At 37.2% G+C, this 24615-nt stretch overlaps 1 protein-coding gene across 1 annotated transcript in view; it reads right to left on the bottom strand.

The window, feature by feature from the left end:
• Nucleotides 1-898: 898 nt before the first annotated feature.
• Nucleotides 899-24615, bottom strand: part of LOC143035613 (uncharacterized) — a 47670-nt gene continuing 23953 nt past the window's right edge. The window contains exon 5 of the mRNA XM_076202479.1: nucleotides 899-1105. Within this exon, the coding sequence (XP_076058594.1) occupies nucleotides 899-1105 (207 nt within the window). The remainder of the gene's footprint in view (nucleotides 1106-24615) is intronic.

The following is a 24615-nucleotide window of genomic DNA, read 5'->3' as shown; positions in this document are numbered from 1 at the left end:
GGAAGAGAATGTGCTAGTGAACAAGAAAAATGTTCTTGATTGTGTAGAAAGCAGATTTGAAGTTGGACAAGCAGTTTTTGCAAAAAACTATTCTAAAGGTGAACCTTGGTTACCAGGCATTATTATTGAGGTTACAGGTGCCAGAAATTATGTTGTAAAAGTGTTAACCAAAAGTGGAGATTTAATTTGGCATAGACATTGTGATCAATTGAAAGCTAGGTATAATACTATTGAAAATGGAAAATCACCAGTTTCTGCATCTTCTCTGTTTAATTATCAAGTTGAAAATTCATTTACTAAACCAACTACTAGCAGTAATGTTGGAAACAAGGAAACTGTAAATGACTGTGTTAGCAGTGATACCATTTTGCAACCTGCAGGTGCCACTGAAGTACTTCCTAATCATAACATTGACAAATCTGTTAATGAACCTTATGTTCCTACTGAGCCTCTATTGAGAAGGTCAAATAGGTCAGTGAAACCTAGTAAAAGGTTAATAGAAACCATGTAACATTTTATTTTGTGTAAACCCATCAAAAATAAGAGGGGAGGAATATGTAGTGTATTCACATTAAAGAAATGTTTAGGTTAACCCCTTCCATACGGTGCCGCACACCTAGGCGTCATGGGGAGCGAGTGTATTAGCGAGGCTGCCATATCGGCGTCTTGATTATATTTATTATAGTCGCAACTCCATAATGACATTCTTTCTAATTCTTTTGTAATCGCATTTTCTATGGTTATCAAAATTCACGGGTGAAGAGAGAACGATCGATATAAGCGGTGACTATATTTTATGATGCGAGTATTATTACGACACGTCGTACGGCTGGCATTGGTTGCTGCCACCGAGATCTAAGTCCATGACGCCTACGTGTGCGGCACCGTATGGAAGGGGTTAAGGGCGATATGCACCTTTTGTTTTTGTTTTGTTAAATGTTGAATTCGCGCACTTCCCGGAGCGCCATGATGTAAACAGTATGAAAATATACACTGTGCCCAAATCACATGTTTCCATTCTACCCTTCCGTGTGACAATGAAGAGCAGGGAAACTGATTGGCACATCAGGAAAAGCCAATACATAACAACTATGGACTCCCAGTACTAAAAAGAATATAAGGAAACTAGAAAGAATACAGAGAGCAACAACAAAGTTGGCACCAGCTCTTTCCAAATCAACATACGAACAAAGATGATCGAAATTAGAACTACCAACACTAGAGCAAAGAAAAGAAAGAGGTGATCTGCTGACTACATTTAGAATCATGAAAGAAATGGAAATCCTTGACAGAAAAGATTTACTAAAAAATGACAATGGAAAAACAAGGTCATGAAAAGAAACTCTAAAAGGACAACTACAGAAGAGATCGGAAAAAGAATAGCTTCCCACATAGAGTGCTGGATATATGGAATAACTTAGATAAAAAACAGTGTGTGCAAATACTATGAAAGGTCATCCCTGCAGGGATGACCCGTCATCTAGGAGGTGCTAAGATGGGAGGGAGGGTGGAGGGGTGTGGAGTGTTTTCGGGGATGGAATGGGTGGGAATGATTTTATGCCTTGTCCTTTTTGGCTACCTCCCTGGTAAGGGGGAAAAAGCCTTGGTATATGTATGGTATATGTACATGGCCGTTTCTAGCTTTGTGGGGGCCCTAGGCAAGAGGCAGTTAGGGGCCCTCAAAATCATCAATGATGTCTTCATACAACACGTCTTTCCCCACTTCATGGTTGATGTTGATTATTGCAAGACCACTGAGTCACTCCTGCCCCATAGATGATCTTAAATAGGTCTTGATGAGTTTCAGCTTCGAAAAGCTCCTCTCTGCTGAGGCCACAGTCACAGGCAGAGTACAGGCAATTCTCAGTGCAACCCACAGATTGGGATACAATTCCTCAAAATGTTTTTTGTGGATAAAGGTGAGGAACTCAAGAGCAGTCATTTCGTTTGAGGGCAAACTTGGTAAGTGTTTAACTTCCATAGCCAGTTCCTTTCCATCAATGTCACTTTCATTTCCAGAGGTTAATGTCTTGCATAGTTTGTCACACTGGTTGTTCAATGACTGATCATCCAGTTTCTGGAAATTGAGCAGCACTCCAAATTGGTCTCTTACTTCACTCAGAGTTTTAAATCTATCGGTTAAGGATTGAATGGTAGTGTCAACAACAACATTAAATAATGTTATTTCTAGCCTCTTCATTGCATCTGCAATGGGCTCATCTGCGGCCTCATAAGCAAAGTGTCTTTTTGTACTTCTTAATCTCTTTTCTTTGCCTCTACATTCATTTCCACACACATATCTTTAGCAGAGACTTGAGCTGAAGTGAATCCAATTCTTCTGTAGTTAGTCAGAGATGTTTTCGCTTTAGTAAGGAGGTCAACTGACACATCAAGCTGCATTTTAGGAGACTGCAGGAGCTTACTGACATGGTTCACAATGTGTAGAATGTCATACCATATGACTGTGCAAATGATAAATCGGTATGACCCCACCTCTTCTGCCAGACTTTTGGCTTCAACCTTGGTCAGAGGATCAGACACTTCCCTGACCTTCAACAAAGCTTCCCTTATATTAGAGGCCTGATACCGCACAGCTTCTATGCTATTAATACAGCTCTCCCATCTTGTGTCACTCCAGGTCTTGAGTGCAACAGTGACATAATCTTTTAGGATTGCCCATCTTTGTGGTGAGGCTGAAAATAGGTTGTACAGTTTCTGAACAGTGCCGAAATAGCTAGTGGCATCTATTGAAGCTGTTGCTGCATCAGATATCATCAAGTTTAGGGAATGTGCTCCACATGGCACATAGAGTGCACGAGGGTTCTTCTCAAGAAGTCTGGCTTGAACTCCTTTGTTTCTCCCTTTCATGTTGGCACTATTATCATATGATTGTCCTCTGCAATCTTCAAGGAGAATATTCAGTTCCGTCAGTTTCTTTATAATTGGAGATGACAAACCAAGACCTGTTGTTTCAGAAGCTACAAGGAACCCCATAAAATGTTCCTTAATTTCTGGTTTCTTATCCATTTTGACAGTCCTTATGACGACTGGCATCTGTTCTTGATGGCTTACATCGGGAGTACAGTCCAAAATAATTGAATAATATTTGGACTGTTTAACTTCAGTCACCATTGTGTCCATTATTTTAGTACTGATTGAAGCAATAAGTTCATTTTGGATGATATTTTCAAGGTAGCTGGAATGACTGAACTGGCCACTCTCAACACGCTCAATGTGCTGCTTCATGACAGGATCAAATTTAGCAAGCAGCTCCACCTCTTCTAGAAAATTCCCATTATTCTGCTGGTGTAACGTGTTTGATGAACCTCTAAATGCAAGATTTCTCTCGGCTAAGGATTGGATAATGGCGATTAAGCGAGTCAGGACATCTCTCCAGCGCCTCTTTTCAGCCTCCAATAGTGTTCTTTCAGCTTGGTCTATTGTCTTTCCAGTTTGCAAACGGAGTTGTAAATCTTTCCAGGTTGCCATGTGCGCTATGTGTGCTGGACTGCTTTCATGACTTTTCAAAAGTGTGCCTATGTTTTTCCAGTCTGTCAGTCCTTCTGTCACTAACTTTTGTTCTTTGGTTGAAAATAATTTACAACAAAAGCAATAGAGAGCATTTTTTGCTTTTGAGTAGATAAGCCAAGTCCGCTTCATCTTTTCTCCATTAACCAATGTTCTACAAAAATAATGATAATGAAAACTTCTTCCGTCTTCTTTTTTTGGGAAATGTGAAATCAGAACTATTCTGAAATGGCCCTCTACCTACTGCATCTGTTCTAAATGCATCAGACAGAATGGTTGGCCAGTTAGCAGGATCTAGTGGTTTAGAATAAATGGGAGGCTGCTCAGAAGTAGATGATGCCTTCTGTGGTTCTGGGGAATGTGGTGGTCTTGGTGGCAGTACAGCTTCCTGGACAGATCCTGATGAATGTGATGGCACTGGAGCATCCTGTTCAGGAAGTTCAGAATATTCCTCTGGCTTGCTGTCTGGAGCTCCAATATATTTTAGAATTGATCCTGCAAAATTACAAATTTCCTTAGATGATTAGGCGTTAGTCTAAAATAATACTCACCATTCAGAAAACATAATAAAACCAAACTTTAATATGTTTCTTTAAATTATCAAATAAACGATAATGAATTACCTTTTTCTTTTGACCATTTTTCTTCGTCAAATTTCTTTTTCTTTCGTTTCTCTGCTCCGCTGAGATAAATTCGTTTTGATGCCATTACGGGAATGATGATTGGCGAGTCTTAGAGTCTAATGTAGGCCTAGCACAGAAATCTGTTAAGTGAAAACCTATACATGGAATCAATTTTACATACACGATATTCGAGTAGAATAAATATGATTATTTTTATCAGTGTAGGCCTAACACAGATATCTGTAAAGTGTAAACCTTTTAAATACCCCTTAATAAAAATAATTCTACATACACGAAATTCGGGTAGACCTGAAAGGTGAACAGATGGGTGATTGTTGAGCCTGTGGTTATCTTAATATTATATACGAACTAGAGAAACGGACCACACAACAAACGAAATAGAATTCATGTATTTCTGTCACTTCCTTTTGAGCTAACCTCGGTCCTACCATCTAGTGTTTTTTTCATTAGGTAGGTGAAGTGAGAAAATAAATAATCATAATTTTGATAATAAAGAAATAAGCGAATAAATGAATAAGGGATTGGATAAAATATCGATACAAAATAAACAAAATTGAACATATGAACATATATGAACATTGAATATTGAAAAAGGTGGAAAAGGTAAACATTCCATAGAATACAAACATTTCCTATTGTGCATACAAATATAATAAAAGGAATTCCAACTTACAGTCACAGAACACACAAAATTGCAAATTTACACTATTAGAAGCTAAGCATGAAGCGACCAAAGAGTAAACAAGAACGCTGGTGATGCCAATTCCAGTGACAAATAAAGCCAAACAATTGGACAAAGAATAGTAAGCTAATGGCCAAAAAGAGTTTGTAATTGTGGTAAATTGAGATTAATTGTCTTACTATTATTTTTATATACATGAAAATGGTGTTAAAGAATTGTATACTGGTGCTGTAGATTCCTTATATATGTGATTCTCATATGTTTTGTACTTTGTAATAGGTTTAGATCCTATACAGCACTTTTAGTCGTGTGAATCTAATTGAATCCTATGTAGACATCTTTTGTTTTTGTTAAGTTACTGATACGAAGACGTTCTAGACGTCGCTTGATTGTTGATATCCGCTTACAATAAAACTTCGTAAGCGAAACCCCGTTTTTCAACTTTCCTCACCGACACACTGCTACAGTGGCGACGAGGATTTGTGGATTTAGTGAGCCAAAGGACTGATTTCAGTTTTAGAAGACAGAAATAGCTGCCTTTCCAACTGATGGTGGAGAAATCGAAGGATGAAGATATACTCACCCATTCACCCCATCGGAACCGTCCTGGCCACTCTGGATTCGTAAATAGTGTAGCAGGCTACGAATCAATTGTTTCAATAGGAAACTGGATTTAATACAAGTAGAATTACAATGGCAAATAACTCAGGTAAGATTGACTGTTTTGACCCCAATAAGATTAAGTGGGAGATATGGCTTAGTATGCTGCAAGCTCATTTTGCATACAATGGAGTCACTGATGATAACAAGAAGAAAAATTCTTTATTAGTATCATTAGGAAGTGAAACGTACAGCACGCTAGCTTCGCTCACTTCACCTAATTTGCCACATGAGAAAGACTATAATGATTTAGTGAAGCTTTTAGAAGCACATTACAAGGTTAAACCGAGCTATCATCGGAGTTTGATTAAATTTCAAAACAAAAAGAAAAAATCTGTTGAAAGTTTAAGAGACTTGTATGCAGACTTGAAAAGTCTAGCCAAAGATTGCAACTTTGGGACCTTATTCGACGCCCGAGTGAGAGACCAACTGTTTATGGCTATTGAAACTGAAGTGTATTTCCCGAACTTAGTTGCAGAGAATTTGGATTTACAAACTATGTCTTCAACGGACACCTTAGAGAAAATTTTAAATTTGGAAAAAGCTTTCGTTGGAGAAAAGCTCCCGACCACTGAAGTGAGGAAAGTGGGGATTAGTTCTGAATATGTTAATAGTCAGAAAAAATAAAGTTGTAAGCATTGCGGGTACCCACATAAAAGTGAGAACTGTAGGTTTAAGCACCTAACTTGTTCAGTTTGTAACACGAGAGGACACCTAAAACAAGTGTGCCATTTTGATAAGACTGTGTCTGGTAAGCCACACAGTGCCCAGAAAGGATCTTTTGGAAAATTTACCAACAAGAAGACGTTTGGAAAAAAGAAAACTAATATGGTTTTCGAGAGAATTTCTCAGGAAGAGAGAGATACTGGTAGTGATGATAACCAATTGTTACATTTAGTGGATCGACCTAGCCTTCCAGAAGTGGTTAGTGTTGATATTTCTCATGAACCTGTACACAGTGTTGTAGGTAAGGTTTTGCCAGTGAGAAATAAGGTTGATATTAATATTGAAGGTCATAATGTGCCGTACAAAATTGATTGTGGTGCCAGTGTGTCTACCCTAACCTTGCATTGGGTTAAGAAATTAAATTTATCTCTAGAGCCTAGTGATAAAATTTTGAAGGCTTATGGTAATAATGATTTGCATGTTTTGGGTAAGGTTTATGCAAATATATTTTATAATGGTCACAATGTAATTCAAAGTTTGTATGTAGTTGAATCTAATAACTCTAACTTATGTGGAAGAGATTTAATGCCTAAAATTGGTATTGCACTCACAGGTATAGAGGAAGGAGTTAATGTTTTGGATTCCAAGGTACAATTAGATAATTTTTCAGCTGATTCTAGATTGCCAATTTCATGTGTTGTAGCAAAGGTACACCTAAAGAGCGGTGCTGTACCTAGTTGGAAAAAAGCAAGGCCTGTGCCCTACCACTACAGAAAATTGGTAGAAGATGCTTTAGAAGAGTTAGTTGATAACAATATCATTGAACTAGTACATTCTAGTACTTGGGCAGCTCCAATTGTACCAGTGTTAAAAGCTGACAAAAAGTCAATGCGTATCTGTGTAGATTTCAAGGAGTTAAACAAAAGTATTTCATGTGACCAGTACCCTTTGCCTAAAGTTGATGAAATCCTTGCTGTTGTTGGGAAAAGCAAGATATTCTCAAAGATTGATTTAAAAGATGCTTACTTACAGGTGCCAGTAGATGATGAGAGTCAAGAATTGCTAGTAATTAATACTCATAAAGGTCTTTTTAAATATAAAAGATTACCCTTTGGACTTGCATCATCTCCTGCCATCTTCCAAAGATTGATATCCCAATTATTGATGAATATAGATGGAGTAGTTGCCTTCTTAGATGACATATTAGTCGGAGGAGAGACTAAAGAGGAACATGATATGAGATTAGATAAAGTGTTGAAGGTATTTCAGAAACATAATGTTGCTATTAACAAAAAGAAAACTGTTCTGAATACCAATTCCTTAGAATACTTAGGATATGTCATTTCAGGTGATGGCATAAAACCTTCACCAAGGAAACTTGCTGCTATTTTAGAAGCACCCATACCAAAGTCTGTAGGTGAAGTTCAATCATTTTTGGGTCTAGTCACTTATTATTGTAGGTTTGTAAGAAATTTTTCAAGTGTATTAGCACCTCTGTATGATTTACTGAAGAAAAATGCAAAATTTAAGTGGTCTTCTGTTGAAGCAAAAGCATTTATGACTGTTAAGGAAGAGTTAGTCAACTCTGATTTACTAGCCAATTTTGATGGTGAACATGATGTTATTGTTGAAGTAGATGCTTCACCAGTAGGAGTAGGATGTGTGTTAATTCAAGAAATGAATGGTAGTCCAAGACCAGTTTACTTTGCAAGTAAAAAGCTGTCTGCTGCTGAGCTAAATTATTCTCAGTTGGACAAAGAAGCTCTAGCGTTAGTGTACACGGTAACTAAGTTTAAATATTTTTTGCTTGGACGTAAGTTTGTGCTCCGTACAGATCACAAACCTCTACTTGGTTTATTTGGTAGTGAGAAACAGATTCCTGTCAATGCAAACGCAAGAGTACAGCGTTGGGCATTATTGTTATCCCAGTATGATTACCAATTGTGTTTTAAATCAGGCAAACAAAACATTGTAGCAGATACCCTGAGCCGTTTGCCTGTATCAGATTCTGTTTTAGACTCACATACACCTGCTGAATATGTGAATTTAGTTGAAAATTTGGAAGATCAAAATATTTCCTATGAAAGGGTTAAGGTTATGACAAAGAGTGATCCTGTTTTGAGGAAGGTTTTCCAAAGAGTAAAATTTGGGTGGATTGATAATCCTGTTATTTCTGAATATGCAGCAGTTAAAGCAGATTTAAGTATATATGAAGATGTGTTGCTATTTAGGAATAGAGTAGTTATACCAGCTGAATTAAGAAGTAGTGTACTTTCACAGCTGCATGTAGGTCATAATGGTATCAGTGCTATGAAGGCTGAAGCCAGGAATTGGATATGGTGGCCTAAGTTAGATCAAGATATATCTGAGGTTACTAAAGCTTGTTCAATTTGTTTTAAAAATTTTCAAGGTTCTCAGGAAGTTACCTTATCATGGCCTGAGACGAATAAGTCTTGGTGTAGACTCCATATGGACTATGCAGGTCCAATCAATGAAAGTTATTTCTTAGTGATTGTGGATTCACACTCAAAATTTATGGATGTTCATATAACAAAGTCAACAACATCTACAGTAACAATTTCTATGCTGAGAAAAACTTTTTGTAATTTTGGGTTACCTGACATTGTAGTTTCAGATAATGCCTCATCATTTGTATCTGAGGAAATGGAGACTTTCTTTGAAAGGAATGGAATAAAACATATGACACCAGCCCCATATAACCCATCATCTAATGGTTTAGCTGAGAGAGCTGTAAAAACTTTCAAGGAAGGATTAAGTAAATTTAAGGAAGGTGATATCAGAACCAGAATTTGTAGATTTTTGTATAACTACAGACGTTCAATTCATTGTTCCACAGGTAAAGCTCCAGCTGAGCTAATGTTTAACAGAAACTTCAGAGGTATAATTGAGAAAATTAAACCACAAAATAAGAAGGAAAAGGTTTTGGAAAAAGAATGTAAGTTTGAGAAGTCTGAATATAAGATTGATGATGCTGTTTTTGTAAAGAATTATGGCAAAGGTCATTCATGGTTGGAAGGGAAAGTAATTGAAGTTCTAGGTGTGAGAAACTACAAAGTGATGTTAAAAATTTTTGGAAACATTGTTTGGAAAAGACATTCTGATCAACTTATGCCTAGATATACACCAACTGTTTCCAGTAATGACACTGTACGTAAAGACAACTTGGGTAGCAGTAAACCTTTTGTGACTATGTATTCTTCAGGTCAAGGACACTGTCCAAATAGTTCAGAAGTAATCGATAAGGCTGATGAAAATTCCTCTGTAAATGTTGATAATGATGATAATGCAGTGAATGTACCAAGTCCACAACCAGTTAGAAGATCTAGCAGAGTTGTGAAACCACCTGATAGATTGAATCTATAATTGTGGTGTTATAAAGATAAATGTTTCAGTTATGTTCATATGGATACTCCTTTTTCAATAAGGGAAAAGGGATGTGGTAAATTGAGATTAATTGTCTTACTATTATTTTTATATACATGAAAATGGTGTTAAAGAATTGTATACTGGTGCTGTAGATTCCTTATATATGTGATTCTCATATGTTTTGTACTTTGTAATAGGTTTAGATCCTATACAGCACTTTTAGTCGTGTGAATCTAATTGAATCCTATGTAGACATCTTTTGTTTTTGTTAAGTTACTGATACGAAGACGTTCTAGACGTCGCTTGATTGTTGATATCCGCTTACAATAAAACTTCGTAAGCGAAACCCCGTTTTTCAACTTTCCTCACCGACACACTGCTACAGTAATCAACAATTAATAACATCTGTAGCCATAAGCCCTAGCTTAGTGAACACATAAATGAATGAATAAAGCCAATTAATGCTTACCATATTATATCTTTAGATTAAATAAGATGTAGGTGATTTTTAACAAGATAGTATTTTTAGCAGACGATCAAAACATTTCAAACAATAACAAACACTGCAAGAGGCGTGTTGTTTATTTGCGTCGGCAGGCGGGAGAGGCACAGGCTCATATTTGACCTTCGGTAGCGTTACCTAGCAGCGTTGCCGTTTCGTGGAAATATCGCTCATGGTGAGGGAATCTAGCGAGTGTTGGCAACTGGCGTGGATAACGTGGACGTATTTCTACACAGTGTGGAAAAATATTTCTACATTTTCTATCTGCTTTGGGGCCTCTAGCTTATTGTGTGCAAAGTTATGTTTAGTTAATGTTATACGTAAGATGGATTGCTGATAACCAAATGTTCCATTAAATACCTATATCTATACACTAACAGTCGTAAGATTGCAATGATACAATAGAAGGGTGCTTAGAAGAGGAAGATAACATAGTCAAGGTGTAGGTTTTTGAGGTCCAGTTATTCAGCTGAAACGGAGAGAGTAACATATTGCTTCTTCTACAGGAGTCGCAACTGTATGTAAAAATGAGGTAAATAATGATGGACCAAATGAAGAGCTTTTTCATACGGAGGATAACCTAAATACAGAAAATCAGCAGAATGAATCAGAAAATACTAGTAATGACGACCAAAATGAGATAAACAATGATGGACCAACTGAAGAGCTTTTCCACACAGAGGATTCCCTAAATACAGAAAATCAAGAGAATGACCCAGAAAATACTAGTAGCGACGACCAAAGTGTGCTACGTTTTCATGAGCCAAATGACGAGTTTCCGATTCATACAGTAGAAAATCTTAGCGAAAACTAGGTCAGTAGTACTGGGGAAAACCCTGACAGAGATTTCCTCAGTGATAGTGATACTGATCAAGAAAATACCGTAGAGAATCCATATACTACCTCCTTAGACTCGGATCCCTCTTCACAATCACAAGTGCCAGAATTTGAATACGACGGTGACTATGACAGTGATAGGTCAGACAACTCTTTAAGACCCTTTAAAAAGAGGAAATATTAGGTGAGTTTCGTTCAGTAAAATAATTGTTACGTTATTATCATTTACCTTATTAGGGAAAGAATTAGCGGTATTCTAATATTCATCGGTTTATAATGGTATATGCTTCAATAGTATTATTTATATGTGTTTTCTTTCTCATCTAATGTTTAGAGAACTCTGTTGGTGGCACTCCTATTCCACATTGTTGTGTATGTCCGTTATGCCGATAGAAATTCCGTCGATCACAAACATGGAATAGCTTAGTCACTGTTCAGTTTTCGATCAAAGAAAACGTGTGGAAAAAATAGGGTGTGGAATTCTGGCAACGCTGTTACCTAGCCATTGGGCCGGTCGGGGGCCCCCTGGTAGGTTGGGGGCCCTAGGCAATCGCCTATACCGGCTATAGCTAGAAACGGCCCTGTATATGTATGTATGCAAATACTATTCAAGATTTTAAGAAAAAACTTGATGCTGAAAGATATAAAGACGGGTCACCATGAGCATAGCTCCCTGTATAATACAACTCGGTAAATACAATCTCATCTTAGCATCTATTTCCAAATGTGTATTTCTCATTGCATTTTTTGATCCACCAAAGCATTTACTTGCTTCTCTCGATCTATATTCTACCTTCACTTCCACTCCCTTTCCCACCACATTCACACCCAAGTATCTAAAACTATCCACTTCCTCCAGTAAATATATATGGAAAAACTACAGCATATGGCAGAGGTAAACTATTATTACTATATTTTATTAACATGTCTTTCCATACAAAATATTTCTCACTCACCTTGAATTTGCTTGTAATGTCTCTTCTCTTCTGCAGCCACTCCGCAGCTGAAGATACCATAAACAAGTATGGATAAAAAGAGAGATGAATAAAGAGGAAAGAGAGGAGAAAACAAAAAGACTAGAAGCTAAGGAAAAAACGAGAAAAGAACAGTCAGAAAAAGAGAAATTCTATTGGAGAGTAGTGAATATGAAAAAGAAGAAATGGCTCATAGCAGCGAAGAACAAATGGAAAACAGAAAACACAATGGAAGAAGAAAATTAAAAGTGCCTTATACAAATATAGATGGATTAATAACAGGATTGAATGAACTGAATGATTACCTGAAGGAAAAAGAACCGGACATAATGGGAATTGTAGAGACAAAATTGAAAAGTCCAACACCACCTAACAGTGTAGGACATGGTGCATATAATTATTGGATTAGAAACAGAGAGGTAAAACAAGGGGGTGGATTTATGTTCCTGCCTAAGAAAGATATAAATGTGAGGAATGTCACATATGGAAAGAATAGAGTAGAGATGACTATGATGAAAGTGGAGGACAAGGATGGGAGGAGCAGGAAGTTTGTAGTAAATTATGTGCCTCCTAAAACAGCTTCGTGGGAAGACAAAGAACACAAAAGTATGTTAGAAGATACAAGGATGACACTAAATAAGATAATGGAAGATGGAGGAAGAATAGTTATAAGGGGTGACTTTAATTGTAAAGAAATCTGCTGGGAAGAGATGACAGTAAAGGGTGGAGACGACCTATGGGGAAATGTACTACTTGATATGATTATAGAACATACAATGATGCAATGGATTCAAGAGAATAATAGGTATAGAAATGAGGAAGAACCATCGAGACTGGACCTAACAATCACATCAGAACCCAAAATAGTGAACAAAATCAAATATAAAACACCAATAAGTAAACGTGACCACATATTGGTTGAACTGGAACAAAATGAGGAAAAATACATGAAAAAATGAACAATATAGAAAGGGAAGATTGATGTATGAAAAAACAAACTTTGACAAAATGAAAGAATTCTTTCAAAAAGCTGAATGGGAAAGAATACACAAGGAGGAAACAACAGTAGAAGAGAAATGGAGTATTTTGACAAAAATTTATAAAGGAGTGGAAAAGTATGTCCCAAGACAAAAGCAAGAAAAAGGATATGTAAAGTGCTGGTACAACAAAAGATGTAGGGAGTTAAAAGACATAGGGTAAAGCTTGGATAAAATGGAAAGAAGATAAAAGACCTGAAAAATGGAAAATATATACTAGTAATAGAAATGAATATGTACAAATGCGCAGAGAAGAAAATATAAAATACGAAAAAGATGTCATACAAAAATGTAAGATCAACCAAAACTATTTTACAGATTTGTAAGCAACAAACTGAAAAGCAAACAAGAATTAGAGAAACTATGACAAGGAGGAGTCAAATACACAGAGGAAATATGAATAAGCATTTTAAATCGGTGTTTACGAGGGAGAACATACAACCTATAGATATTGAATGGGGGGAGAGAGTTGCCCCTATGAAAGAGATAGAAGTATCAAGAAATGAAATAATTAAACACTTGAGTAATCTTGATGTTAGAAAATCGCATGGACTGCATGAAATGGCAAACAGGATTTTGAAAGAATGCAGGAATGAACTAACAGACAAAATACATAGCCTAATAAACATACATACATACATATACCAAGGCCTTTTCCCCCTTTCAAGGGAGGTAGCCAAAAAGGGAAAGGCATAAAAACACTCCCACCCATTTCATCCCTAAATACACTCCACACCCCTCCCACCCTCCCTCTCATCTGAGCACCTCCTGGATGACGGGTCATCCCTGCACCTTGCCCACCGCCCTGGGTCAGAAGCAGTGTCGCAAGGCACAGCACATCCACAGCAAGGCCGCTTCATTTAATCGGCGACCCCCCCTCTCCGTCCCCCCTTGCATATAAGGAGAGGACGGGGAGAAATCCCTTCGGGCTGCGTCAACTTTTGCTCACACATACTACCCCACCCCCCGCCCATTCCTCCTCATGCAATCACAACATCATCCATATACAACCATTCTCCACTCACCTCTGTCTTCCGTCCTCTCCCTTCCTTCCTCAACAGACATTCCCCTCTTCCCCAAAGCCCCCTTCACCCCATCCATCCACCTCATCCTAGGACGTCCCCTCATGTTCACTCCCTCCACATCTGCCTTCCATACCTCTTTTACTAGTCTTTCTTCACTCATTCTTTCCATGTGTCCAAACCATCCTAATATTCTTTCATCAACCCTATCTCCCAGCTCCTTTTTCACCCCTGTTCTCCTCCTCACCTCCTCATTTCTCACTCTATCCAGCCTAGTAACCCCCACCATACTTCTCAGACACCTCATCTCAAACACATTCAAACTCCTTCTCTCTTATTCTCTTATGTTCCACGTTTCTGCCCCATACAGTGCTGTTGGCACAATCACTCCTTCATACAGTCTCCTCTTCGCATCCATTCCTAAATGTCTATTCCTCATTACACTCTTTAATCCACCAAGGCATTTACTCGCTTCTCTCAATCTACATTCTACCTCCACCTTAACTCCACCTTTTCCTGCTACACTTGCACCCAAGTATCTAAAACTATCCACTTCCTCCAGTCGCTCTCCCTTAATGTTCACTTCCAGTCTACTGCCACTTTCACCCCTTGTACATCTTATCACCTTACTTTTACCCACATTTATCTTTAGCTTTCTTCTATCACATACTCTCCCAAACTCTGCCACCAACTTCCTCAATCCCTCCTCCGACCCTGCCACAAGCGCAGTGTCGTCCGCAAACAACAGCTGGCTCATCTCCCACTTTTCTCCATTTTCTTTAACCATCTCCAATCCCTGACCCACTACCCTAGCATTCACCTCTCGCACCACCCCATCCATGTATAAGTTGAACAGCCAGGGCGACATAACGCATCCTTGACGAAGTCCCACCTTTACTTCAAACCACTCACTCTCTCCATTTCTAATCCTGACACAAGCTCTACTACTCTCATAAAAACTCTTGACAGCTCCCAAAAGCTTTCCTCCTATCCCATATATCTGCATAACCTCCCACAGTGCTTTTCTGTCTACCCTATCATAAGCCTTTTCCAGATCCATAAAAGCCCAAAAAACATCCTTCCCCTTTCCTATAGCTTTCTCACATATCTGTCTTACCACAAAGATCTGATCTACACAACCTCTACCTGTCCTAAATCCACACTGTTCCTCACCAATTACTCCTTTTGTTCCTCTCCTAATCCTCTCAATCAAGATCCTCCCATAAGCCTTCCCTACTACACTTAACAGGCTAATCCCTCTGAAACTACTACATTCACACTTGTCCCCTTTTTCCTTGTAAAGAGGAACTATACAGGCACTTCTCCAGTCCTCCGGTACTCTACCCTCTCTCCAGCAAACATTAAATAACCTCACCAACCAGTCCACCATCACTGAACCTCCCTTTTTCAGACATTCTGCATGGCATCCATCCAGACCAGGTGCCTTACCTGCTTTCATCATCTTAACAACTGCCTTCACCTCATCCTTCCTTATTTCTCCTCCATTCTCCTCACTCATCACTCTCATTTTCTTCGCATTTCCCACTGCAGCTATCTTTCCTTCCCTATCCTCCTTCACATTTAGCAACTCCCTAAAATATTCTGCCCATCTTCCCCTTACTGCCTTCTCTTCCATTATCATCTCTCCATCTGCACCTTTTACCTTTTCTTCCCTACTTGATTCGCCTCCTCTTCCTCTCTTAATTTCTTTCCAAAACATCTTTTTATTACTTTCAAAATTTTCTGTCATACTCCTACCCCATTTCACATCTGCTCTCCTCTTTGCCTCCTTTACCTTTTGCTTTACTTCTCTTTTCTTTTCTTTGTACGTCTCATATGACTCCCCCGTCCTCTTTTGTAACCAATCTGTGAATGCTCGCTTCTTCTCTTCTACAACCTTCTTTGTTTCCTCATCCCACCATTCACTACCCTTTCTTCTATTTCCCCCTGTCCTTCTTGTTCCACACACCATCCTTGCACACTTTAAGACTCCCTCCTTGAACCATCCCCATTCCTCCTCCACACCCATCTCTGCTCCATCCTTTACTCCCTCCCACTCCTCCTTCAGCTTCTTTTCGTACTCCTTCTCCTTTTCCTTTTCATTCAAGGAGTTCACTCTAAGAACCTCCCTACCTTTTGTCCCTTTCCTCTTTCTCCATCTATCCTCCACTCTCAGCTTACCTTCCACCAAAAAATGATCTGATATTCCCCCACCCTCTCCCCTTAGCACATGTACATCCTTAACTCTTCCTATCATAATCCTATTTACCACTACATAATCCATTAGCGCTCTATCTACCACCCTTCCCTCCACCACCCTCTCCCATGTGTACTTATGCTTGACTTTCTTCCGAAACACTGTATTTGCTATCATCAACTCTCTAGACACATTTCCACCATCAACTCTCCACTACGATTCTTTCCAGAACATTGGAAAAGAGCAAATATAGCACCAATATATAAAGGGGGAAACAAGGAAGACCCTACTAACTATACACCGGTCTCTCTTACAATTACGATAGCTAAAATCTGTGAAAGAATGATCAAAACTAGATGGGTAAAGCATTTGGAAAAAAACAATGTACTAAATCCAAGACAATTTGGATTTAGACAAGGACGATCATGTGTCACAAACTTAACATGTTTCTATTCAAGGCTAATAGATGTAATACAAGAAAGAGATGGATGGGCTGATTGTGCATTTCTAGACCTGAAAAAAGCTTTTGATAAGGTGCCACATAAGAAGTTGCTTAAGAAATTAGAAGCTGGAGCAGGAATACAGGACAAACTACTGAAGTGGATGGAAGACTTCTTGCATGAAAGAAAAATGAGAGTGGTGATAAGAGACAAATACTCTAATTGGGATGAAGTGATAAGTGGTGTTCCACAAGGAACAGTTTTGGATGAAGGAATTGAAAGTTATATGAGCTTGTTTGTGGATGATGCAAAATTGTTGAAAAAAGTGAACACTGAAGAAGATTGTCAGTCGCTACAGAGTGATCTCAATAAAGTATGGGAATGGAGCGGGAAGTGGGAGATGGAATTCAATATCAAGAAGTTTAGTATAATCGAATTTGGAAGAAGCAAAAAAAGAATAGTGGGATCATATAAATTGGGAGAGGAAATAAAAAAAAAGTAGAAAATAAGAAGGACCTGGGAGTCATTATTATGAATAGTATGTCCCCCGAGAAGCATATAAACAAAATTTTTGGAGAAACTTATGATTTGATAAGAGCAATCAAAGTGGCATTTACATACCTGGATGAAGAAATGGTGAAGAAAATACTAGTTACCTTGATAAAACCAAGAATGGAATATGCAGCGACAATGTGGTCACCAAGTACACAAAATGTATAACAAAACTTGAAAGAATACAAAGAGCAATTACAAAATTAGTGCCAACACTCTCAGAACTATCATATGAAGAGAGACAAACAAAACTTGAGCTACAGACATTAGATCAAAGAAGAGAGGAGACTTGCTAACTATTTATAGAATAATGAAAGGCATAGAAACTATTGATAGAGAAGATCTAATAAAATGGGATAGCAGAAATACAAGAGGACACAGAAAGAAAATCAAGAAAGACAGTTATAGAAGGGACCTCAAAAAGAACAGCTTTCCCCACAGAATAATAGACATCTGGAACAAGTTGGACAAAAAAGTAGTGTGTGCAAAAACAATTCATGAATTTAAAAACATTTTAGATAAAATAAGATATGAAGATGGGACACCATGAGCATAGCCCCCCTTCCCGTAAAATACAACTAGGTAAAATACAAGGAGGAAACAACAGTAGAAGAGAAATGGAATATTTTGACAAAAATTTATAAAGGAGTGGAAAAGTATGTGCCAAGACAAAAGCAAGAAAAAGAATATGTAAAGTGCTGGTACAACAAAAGATGTAAGGAGTTAAAAGACAAAAGGGATAAAGCTTGGATAAATGGAAAAAAGACAAAAGACCTGAAAAATGGAAAATATATACTAGTTATAGAAATGAATATGTACAAGTGTGCAGAGAAGAAAAGAGAAAACATGAAAAAGATGTCATAGAAAAATGTAAAGATCAGCCAAAACTATTTTACAGATATGTAAACAATAAACTGAAAAACAAACAAGAATTTGAGACACTATGGCAAGGAGGAATTGAATACACAGAGGAAATAGAAATGGCAGAAATTATGAACAAGCATTATACATCAGTGTTTACAAGGGAGAACAAGCAACATAGAGATATAGAATGGGAGGAGAAAGTCCCCCCAACGAAAGAGATAGAAGTATCAAGGAATGAAATAATGAAACACTTGAGTAACCTTGATGTCAGAAAATTGCATGGACCAGATGAAATAGCAAACTTGATTTTGAGAGAATGCAGGAATGAACTAACAGACAAAATACATAACCTAATAAACAGTTCATTGAAAGAGGGAAAAGTTCCAGAACATTGGAAAAGAGCAAATATAGTACCAATATATAAAGGAGGAAACAAAGAAGACCCAGTCTCCAACAAGTACAATAGCAAAAATTTGTGAGAGAATGATCAAAACTAGATAGGTAAGGCATTTGGAAAAAAACAATGTACTAAATCCAAGGCAATTTGGATTCAGACAAGGACGATCATGCATCACAAACTTAATGTGTTTCTATTCAAGGCTAATAGATGTAATACAAGAAAGAGATGGATGGGCTGATTGTGCATTTCTAGACCTGAAAAAAACTTTTGATAAGGTGCCACATAAGAAGTTGCTTAAGAAATTAGAAACTGCAGGAGGAATACAGGACAAACTGCTGAAGTGGATGGAAGACTTCTTGTATGAAAGAAAAATGAGAGTAGTGATAAGAGACAAACACTAATTGGGATGAAGTGATAAGTGGTGTTCCACAAGGAACAGTTCTGGCCCCAATAATGTTTGCTATATATATTAATGATATGGATAAAGGAATTGAATTCTATTAGCTTGTTTGCGGATGATGCAAAATTGTTGAAAAAAGTTATAGCTGAAGAAGATCGAGTCGCTACAGAGTGATCTCAATAAAGTATGGGAATGGAGTAGGAAGTGGGAGATGGAATACAATATTAAGAAGTGTAGTATAATGAAATTTGGAAGAAGCAAAAAAAGAATAGTGGGATCATATTGATTGGGAGAAGAAATAAAAAAGTAGAAAACGAGAAAGACCTAGGAGTCGTTATTATGAATAATATGTCCCCTGAGAAATATATAAACAAGGTTTTTGGAGAAACTTATAATTTAATAAGAACAATCAAAGTGGCATTCACATACCTGGATGAAGAAATGGTGAAGAAAAGGCTAGTCACTTTGATAAGACCAAAATTGGAATATGCAGTGACAACGTGGTCACCAAGTACAAAAAAATATATAACAAAACTTGAAAGAATACAAAGAGCAATTACAAAATTGGCACCAACACTTTTAGAACTATCATATGAAGAGAGACTAGCAAAACTTGAGCTACAGACATAGAGCAAAGAAGAGAGAGAGGAGATTTGATAACTACTTATAGAATCATGAAAGGCATAGAAACTATTGATAGAGAGGATCTAATAAAATGGGATGGTAGATATACAAGAGGACAAGGAAAGAGAATCAAGAAAGACAGTTATAGAAGAGATCTGAAAAAGAACAGCTTTCCCCACAGAGCATTTGGAACAAGTTAGATGAGATAATGGTGTGTGAAAAAACAATACACAAATTTAAAAACAGTCTAGATTAAATGAGATATGAAGATGGGACACCACAAGCATAGCTCACCTTCCCGTAAAATACAGCTAGGTAAATACCACTAGGTAAATACACGCGTCGGCCAAGGTGGCAGCGAAGTTCAGACTCCGGAGTTATCCACAAATTTCGAGGATCACAATGGCAAGGAAGTACCTGGGTTGTATTTTTAGGGAAGGGGAAAGCTTGTGGTGTAGTGGGAAGGTGGTGAAAAAGGAGAAGGGGAGGGATTACTGAGGAAAATGGAAGGAAATGAGGTAGGGAAAGACTGGGTCCAGGGATACAGACGCCATGTAAACAAACGGCAACCAGATGATAATGAAGACGAAGGGATTAGCAAAAATGTTAAGATTAGAAATATAGATAAGAGCAGTACAACGGAAGGTGAAGAAAACCATTTCCATGGATTTAATGAGGGAGGAGGTGACAACCTCCCCCGACTAGTAAATCTAGAGGAGAAACTAAAAGAAATGAATGAAAATTGGGAACTTAAGTTTAACCAATTAAAGCTGATTACTCAAAGAGTTAATAAACTGGAAAAACTAAAGAAGGAGAATCAAAATCTAACTAAAGAGGTAGAAGAATTAAAGAAACAGCTAAGAAAATTAAAGGAAGATAATGAGGAATTAAAGAGGAGTAATAAAGAGAATAAAGAGTCCATAGGAAAAGAGGTAAGTAGTTTAAAAAAAAATACGAGAGAACAATAAAGTAGAATTTCGAGGTATAACGGAACAGCAGATGAAAGACCAAACTAAGAACACAATTATTAAAGTGATGAGGGAGAAAGAGAATATAGTAAGAGAGTTAGCGGATAAAAAGAAATGTTTAATTATATTAGGAATGGAAAAGAAGTATAATCTAAATAGGACTACAAGAATAAAGGAAGAAAAGGAAAAAGTAAATAAAATATTAGTAGTAGTTCAAGAAAATGAACCAGAAACAGGCAAAGAAATAGAAGAAATATATACATACATACATATACCAAGTCTTTTTCCCCCTTACAAGGGAGGTAGCCAAAAAGAAAAAGGCATAAAAATAATTCCACCCATTCCATCCCTAAAAATACTCCACTCCCCTCCACCCTCCCTCCCATCTTAGCACCTCCTGGATGACGGGTCATCCCTGCACCTTGTCCACTACCCTGGGTCAAAGGTAGTGTCGCAAGACACAGCACATCCACAGCAAGGCTGCTTCATTAAATCAGCGACCCCCCCTCTCCGTCCCCCCATGCATAAAAGAAGAAGACGGGGAGAAATACCTTCGGGCTGTGTCAAATTTTGCTCACACATACTACCTCATCCCCCATCCCCCCACCCATTCCACCTCATGCATCACAACATCATCCGTATACAACCATTCTCCATTCACTCATCTTCTGTCCTCTCCTGTCCTTCCTCAACAGACATTCCCCTCTTCCCCAAAACCCCCTTCACCCCATCCATCCACCTCATCCTAGGACGTCCCCTCATGTTCACTCCCTCCACATTTGCCTTCCACAACATATAGACTAGGGAAATACAATAAAGATAAGACCAGACCAATTAAGGTTAAATTCAGGTCACAAACAATAGCAGAGTATCTTAGCAAAAACAGGAAAACTAGCAGACTGAACATTATAAACAGGTTTGATAAAAAGAGAAATGAATAAAGAGGAAAGAGAGGATGAGAAAACAAAAAGACTAGAAGCTAAGGAAAAAAATGAGAAAAGAACAGAGTCAGAAAAAGAGAAATTCTATTGGAGAGTAGTGAATATGAAAGTGAGGAAATGATTCATAGCAGAGAAAAACAGAAGGGAACTAGAAAACACAATGGAAGTAAAAGAAAATTAAAAGTGTCTTATACAAATATAGATGGATTAATAACAGGATTGAACAAACTGAATGATCACCTGAAGGAAAAAGAAACGGACATAATGGGAATTGTAGACACAAAATTAAAAGGTCCAGCACCACCCAGCAGAGTAGGACATGGTGCATATAATTGTTGGATTACAAACAAAGAGGTAAAACAATAAGAAAAAGAAAACGACAATACGAAATGAAAATCGCTGATAAATCCAAAGAGAATCCCAAAGAATTCTATAGTTACATTAGAGATAAAAAGGTTGTTAGGAATCACATTGGTCCACTATTATCTGCTGACTGTCAACTTGAATATTCAAATGAAGGAATGTGTAATATCTTAAACAATTATTTTAGCTCGGTATTCGTTAACGAAACACCTCAAAGTGAACTCCAAACTGAAACCTGTGAAAAGTCTGGGGTAAACTTACTCACTACGGTAAATATAACAAAAGAAAAAATTAAAAGGTGTATAGACAAACTCAAAGTTAATAAAACACCAGGGCCCGACGGTTGGCATCCAAGAATCTTAAAGGAAATAAAAAATGAGATTGTTGTTCCATTAGAAATTATTTTCAAGAAATCCATCATATCCGGAGATGTCCCAAGAGAATGGAAGCTAGCTAACGTTACTCCCATATTCAAAAAAGGTGACAAAAAGAAACCAAATAACTATAGGCCTATAAGTTTGACTTCAATCGTAGGAAAAATAATGGAAGCTATCATCAGAGATGCTATCGAACATCATTTAGAAAGTAACCGTTTGATAAATGATAGCCAGCATGGTTTCAGACGGAAACGTTCTTGCGTGACTAACTTACTCGAATTCTACAACACAGTTATCTCGAATTATGACAAAAGAAACAATATAGATTGAATATATCTAGACTTTGCAAAAGCTTTTGATACCATCCCACACGAAAGACTACTTACTAAATTAGCTTTGCATGGAATAAGTGGTAGCCTATTAGGTTGGACTAGTAATTGGTTGAATGGTCGAAAACAGAGAGTTGTTTTAAATGGAAAAACTTCTGGATGGAAAAGTGTTGCAAGTGGAGTTCCTCAGGGTTCCGTTCTTGGGCCACTTCTATTCATAGTATATATAAATGATATAGACCATGGACTAAAATCTACTGTTTCCAAATTTGCTGATGATACAAAACTGTGCGGAGTGGCAAATGATCACTCAAACCAATTAGATATTCAAGAAGATTTAGATAAATTACAGCAATGGTCTGAAAAGTGGCTAATGAAATTTAATACAAGTAAATGCAAGGTAATGCACATAGGTAAAAATAACAGTAAGTACGATTACAAGTTATTTGGTAATTCGTTAACAAAAGTGGATAGTGAAAAAGATCTCGGCGTAATTATCAGTAACGACCTCAAATCATCCAAGCAGTGTATTTCAGCCTCTGAGAAAGCAAATAAGATTCTGGGACTGATTGCACGATCTTTTGATTTCAAAAGTCCATCACTCATTAACAAGCTATATAAATCGTTAGTTCGTCCACATTTGGAATATGCTGTTTCTGTATGGTCACCGAATCTCATTAAAGACATTGACAGACTGGAAAAAGTACAACGGCGAGCCACAAAACTGATTCCAAATATCAAAAATAAATCATATGAAAATCGACTAAAACACATGAATCTGTTTTCCCTAAAAAAGCGTAGACTCAGAGGTGACTTGATACAGGTCTTTAAGATTTTAAAGGGAATTGACAACATCAAAAGTGACCAAATTTTCACATTGAATGAGAATCAGACAAGAAACAATGGTCTTAAACTATCCGGAAATAGATTCAATTTGGAAGTAGGTAGAAACAACTTTGCCAACCGTGTAGTAAATGAATGGAATAAACTTCCTGCACAGGTAGTGCAATGTAGTTCAGTTTGAAGCTTTAAGAATCAGTTAGATAAATACCTAAGTAAGATGCTGTAATGATTATAATTTATCTTATATTATTTGCTTTTGTTTTGTTATCATTTTTCTGTCTGATTTTCATTTATTATTAGTTATATGTCAATTTATTATTATTTACTATTTACCTGTTTGTTTATTATTTAACTATACCTATGCATTTATTTATGTATCTTATTTGTTATTTACATTATTATAGTTTTTATTTATTGTTTTATTATTATGATTTTTTTTTTCCGCATCCGACCTAGATATGGATCAAAAGGTCTCCTGTCGGCATGCTCCGCCTTTGTAATCCTTTGTTATGTTCCTGTCTAAGAAGGATATAAATGTGAGGAATGTCACATATGGAAAGAATAGAGTAGAGATCATTATGATGGAAGTGGAAGACAAGGATGGGAAGAACAGGAAGTTTGTAGTAAATTATGTGCCTCCTAAAACAGCTTCGTGGGAAGAGAAAGAACACAAAAATATGTTAGAAGATACAAGGATAACACTAAATAAGATAATGAAAGATGGAGGAAGAATAGTTATAATGGGTGACTTTAATTGTAAAGAAATCTGCTAGGAAGAGATGACAGTGAAGGGTGGAGATGACATATGGGGAAATGTACTACTTGAGATGATTATAGAACATACAATGATGCAATGGATACAAGAGAATACTATGTATAGAAATGAGGAAGAACCATCGAGACTGGACCTAATAATCACATCAGAACCAGAAATACTGGACAAGATTGAATGTAAAACACCAATAAGCAAAAGTGACCACATATTGGTTGAAGTGGAACTAAATGAGGAAAAATACATGAAAAAACAAACAATATGGAAAGGGAAGATTGATCTATGAAAAATCAAATTTTGATAAAATAAGAGAATTCTTTCAAAAAGCTGACTGGGAAAGAATACACAATGAGGAAACAACAGTAGAAGAGAAATGGAATATTTTGAAAGAAAAAAATTTATAAACAAGGAGTGGAAAACTGTGTGCCAAAACAAAAGCATGAAAAAGAACATGTAAAGTGCTGGTACAACAAAAGATGTAGGGAGTTAAAAGACAAAAGGGATAAAGCTTGGATAAAATGGAAAAAAGACAAAAGACCTGAAAATGGAAAATATATACTAGTTATAGAAATGAATATGTACAAGTGTGCAGAGAAGAAAAGAGAA

The sequence above is a fragment of the Oratosquilla oratoria genome, chromosome 19, assembly GCF_046742065.1.
Source record: "Oratosquilla oratoria isolate Oo_2021 chromosome 19, ASM4674206v1, whole genome shotgun sequence".
NCBI lineage: Eukaryota > Metazoa > Arthropoda > Malacostraca > Stomatopoda > Squillidae > Oratosquilla > Oratosquilla oratoria.
This window is presented reverse-complemented; position numbering and strand designations above follow the sequence as displayed.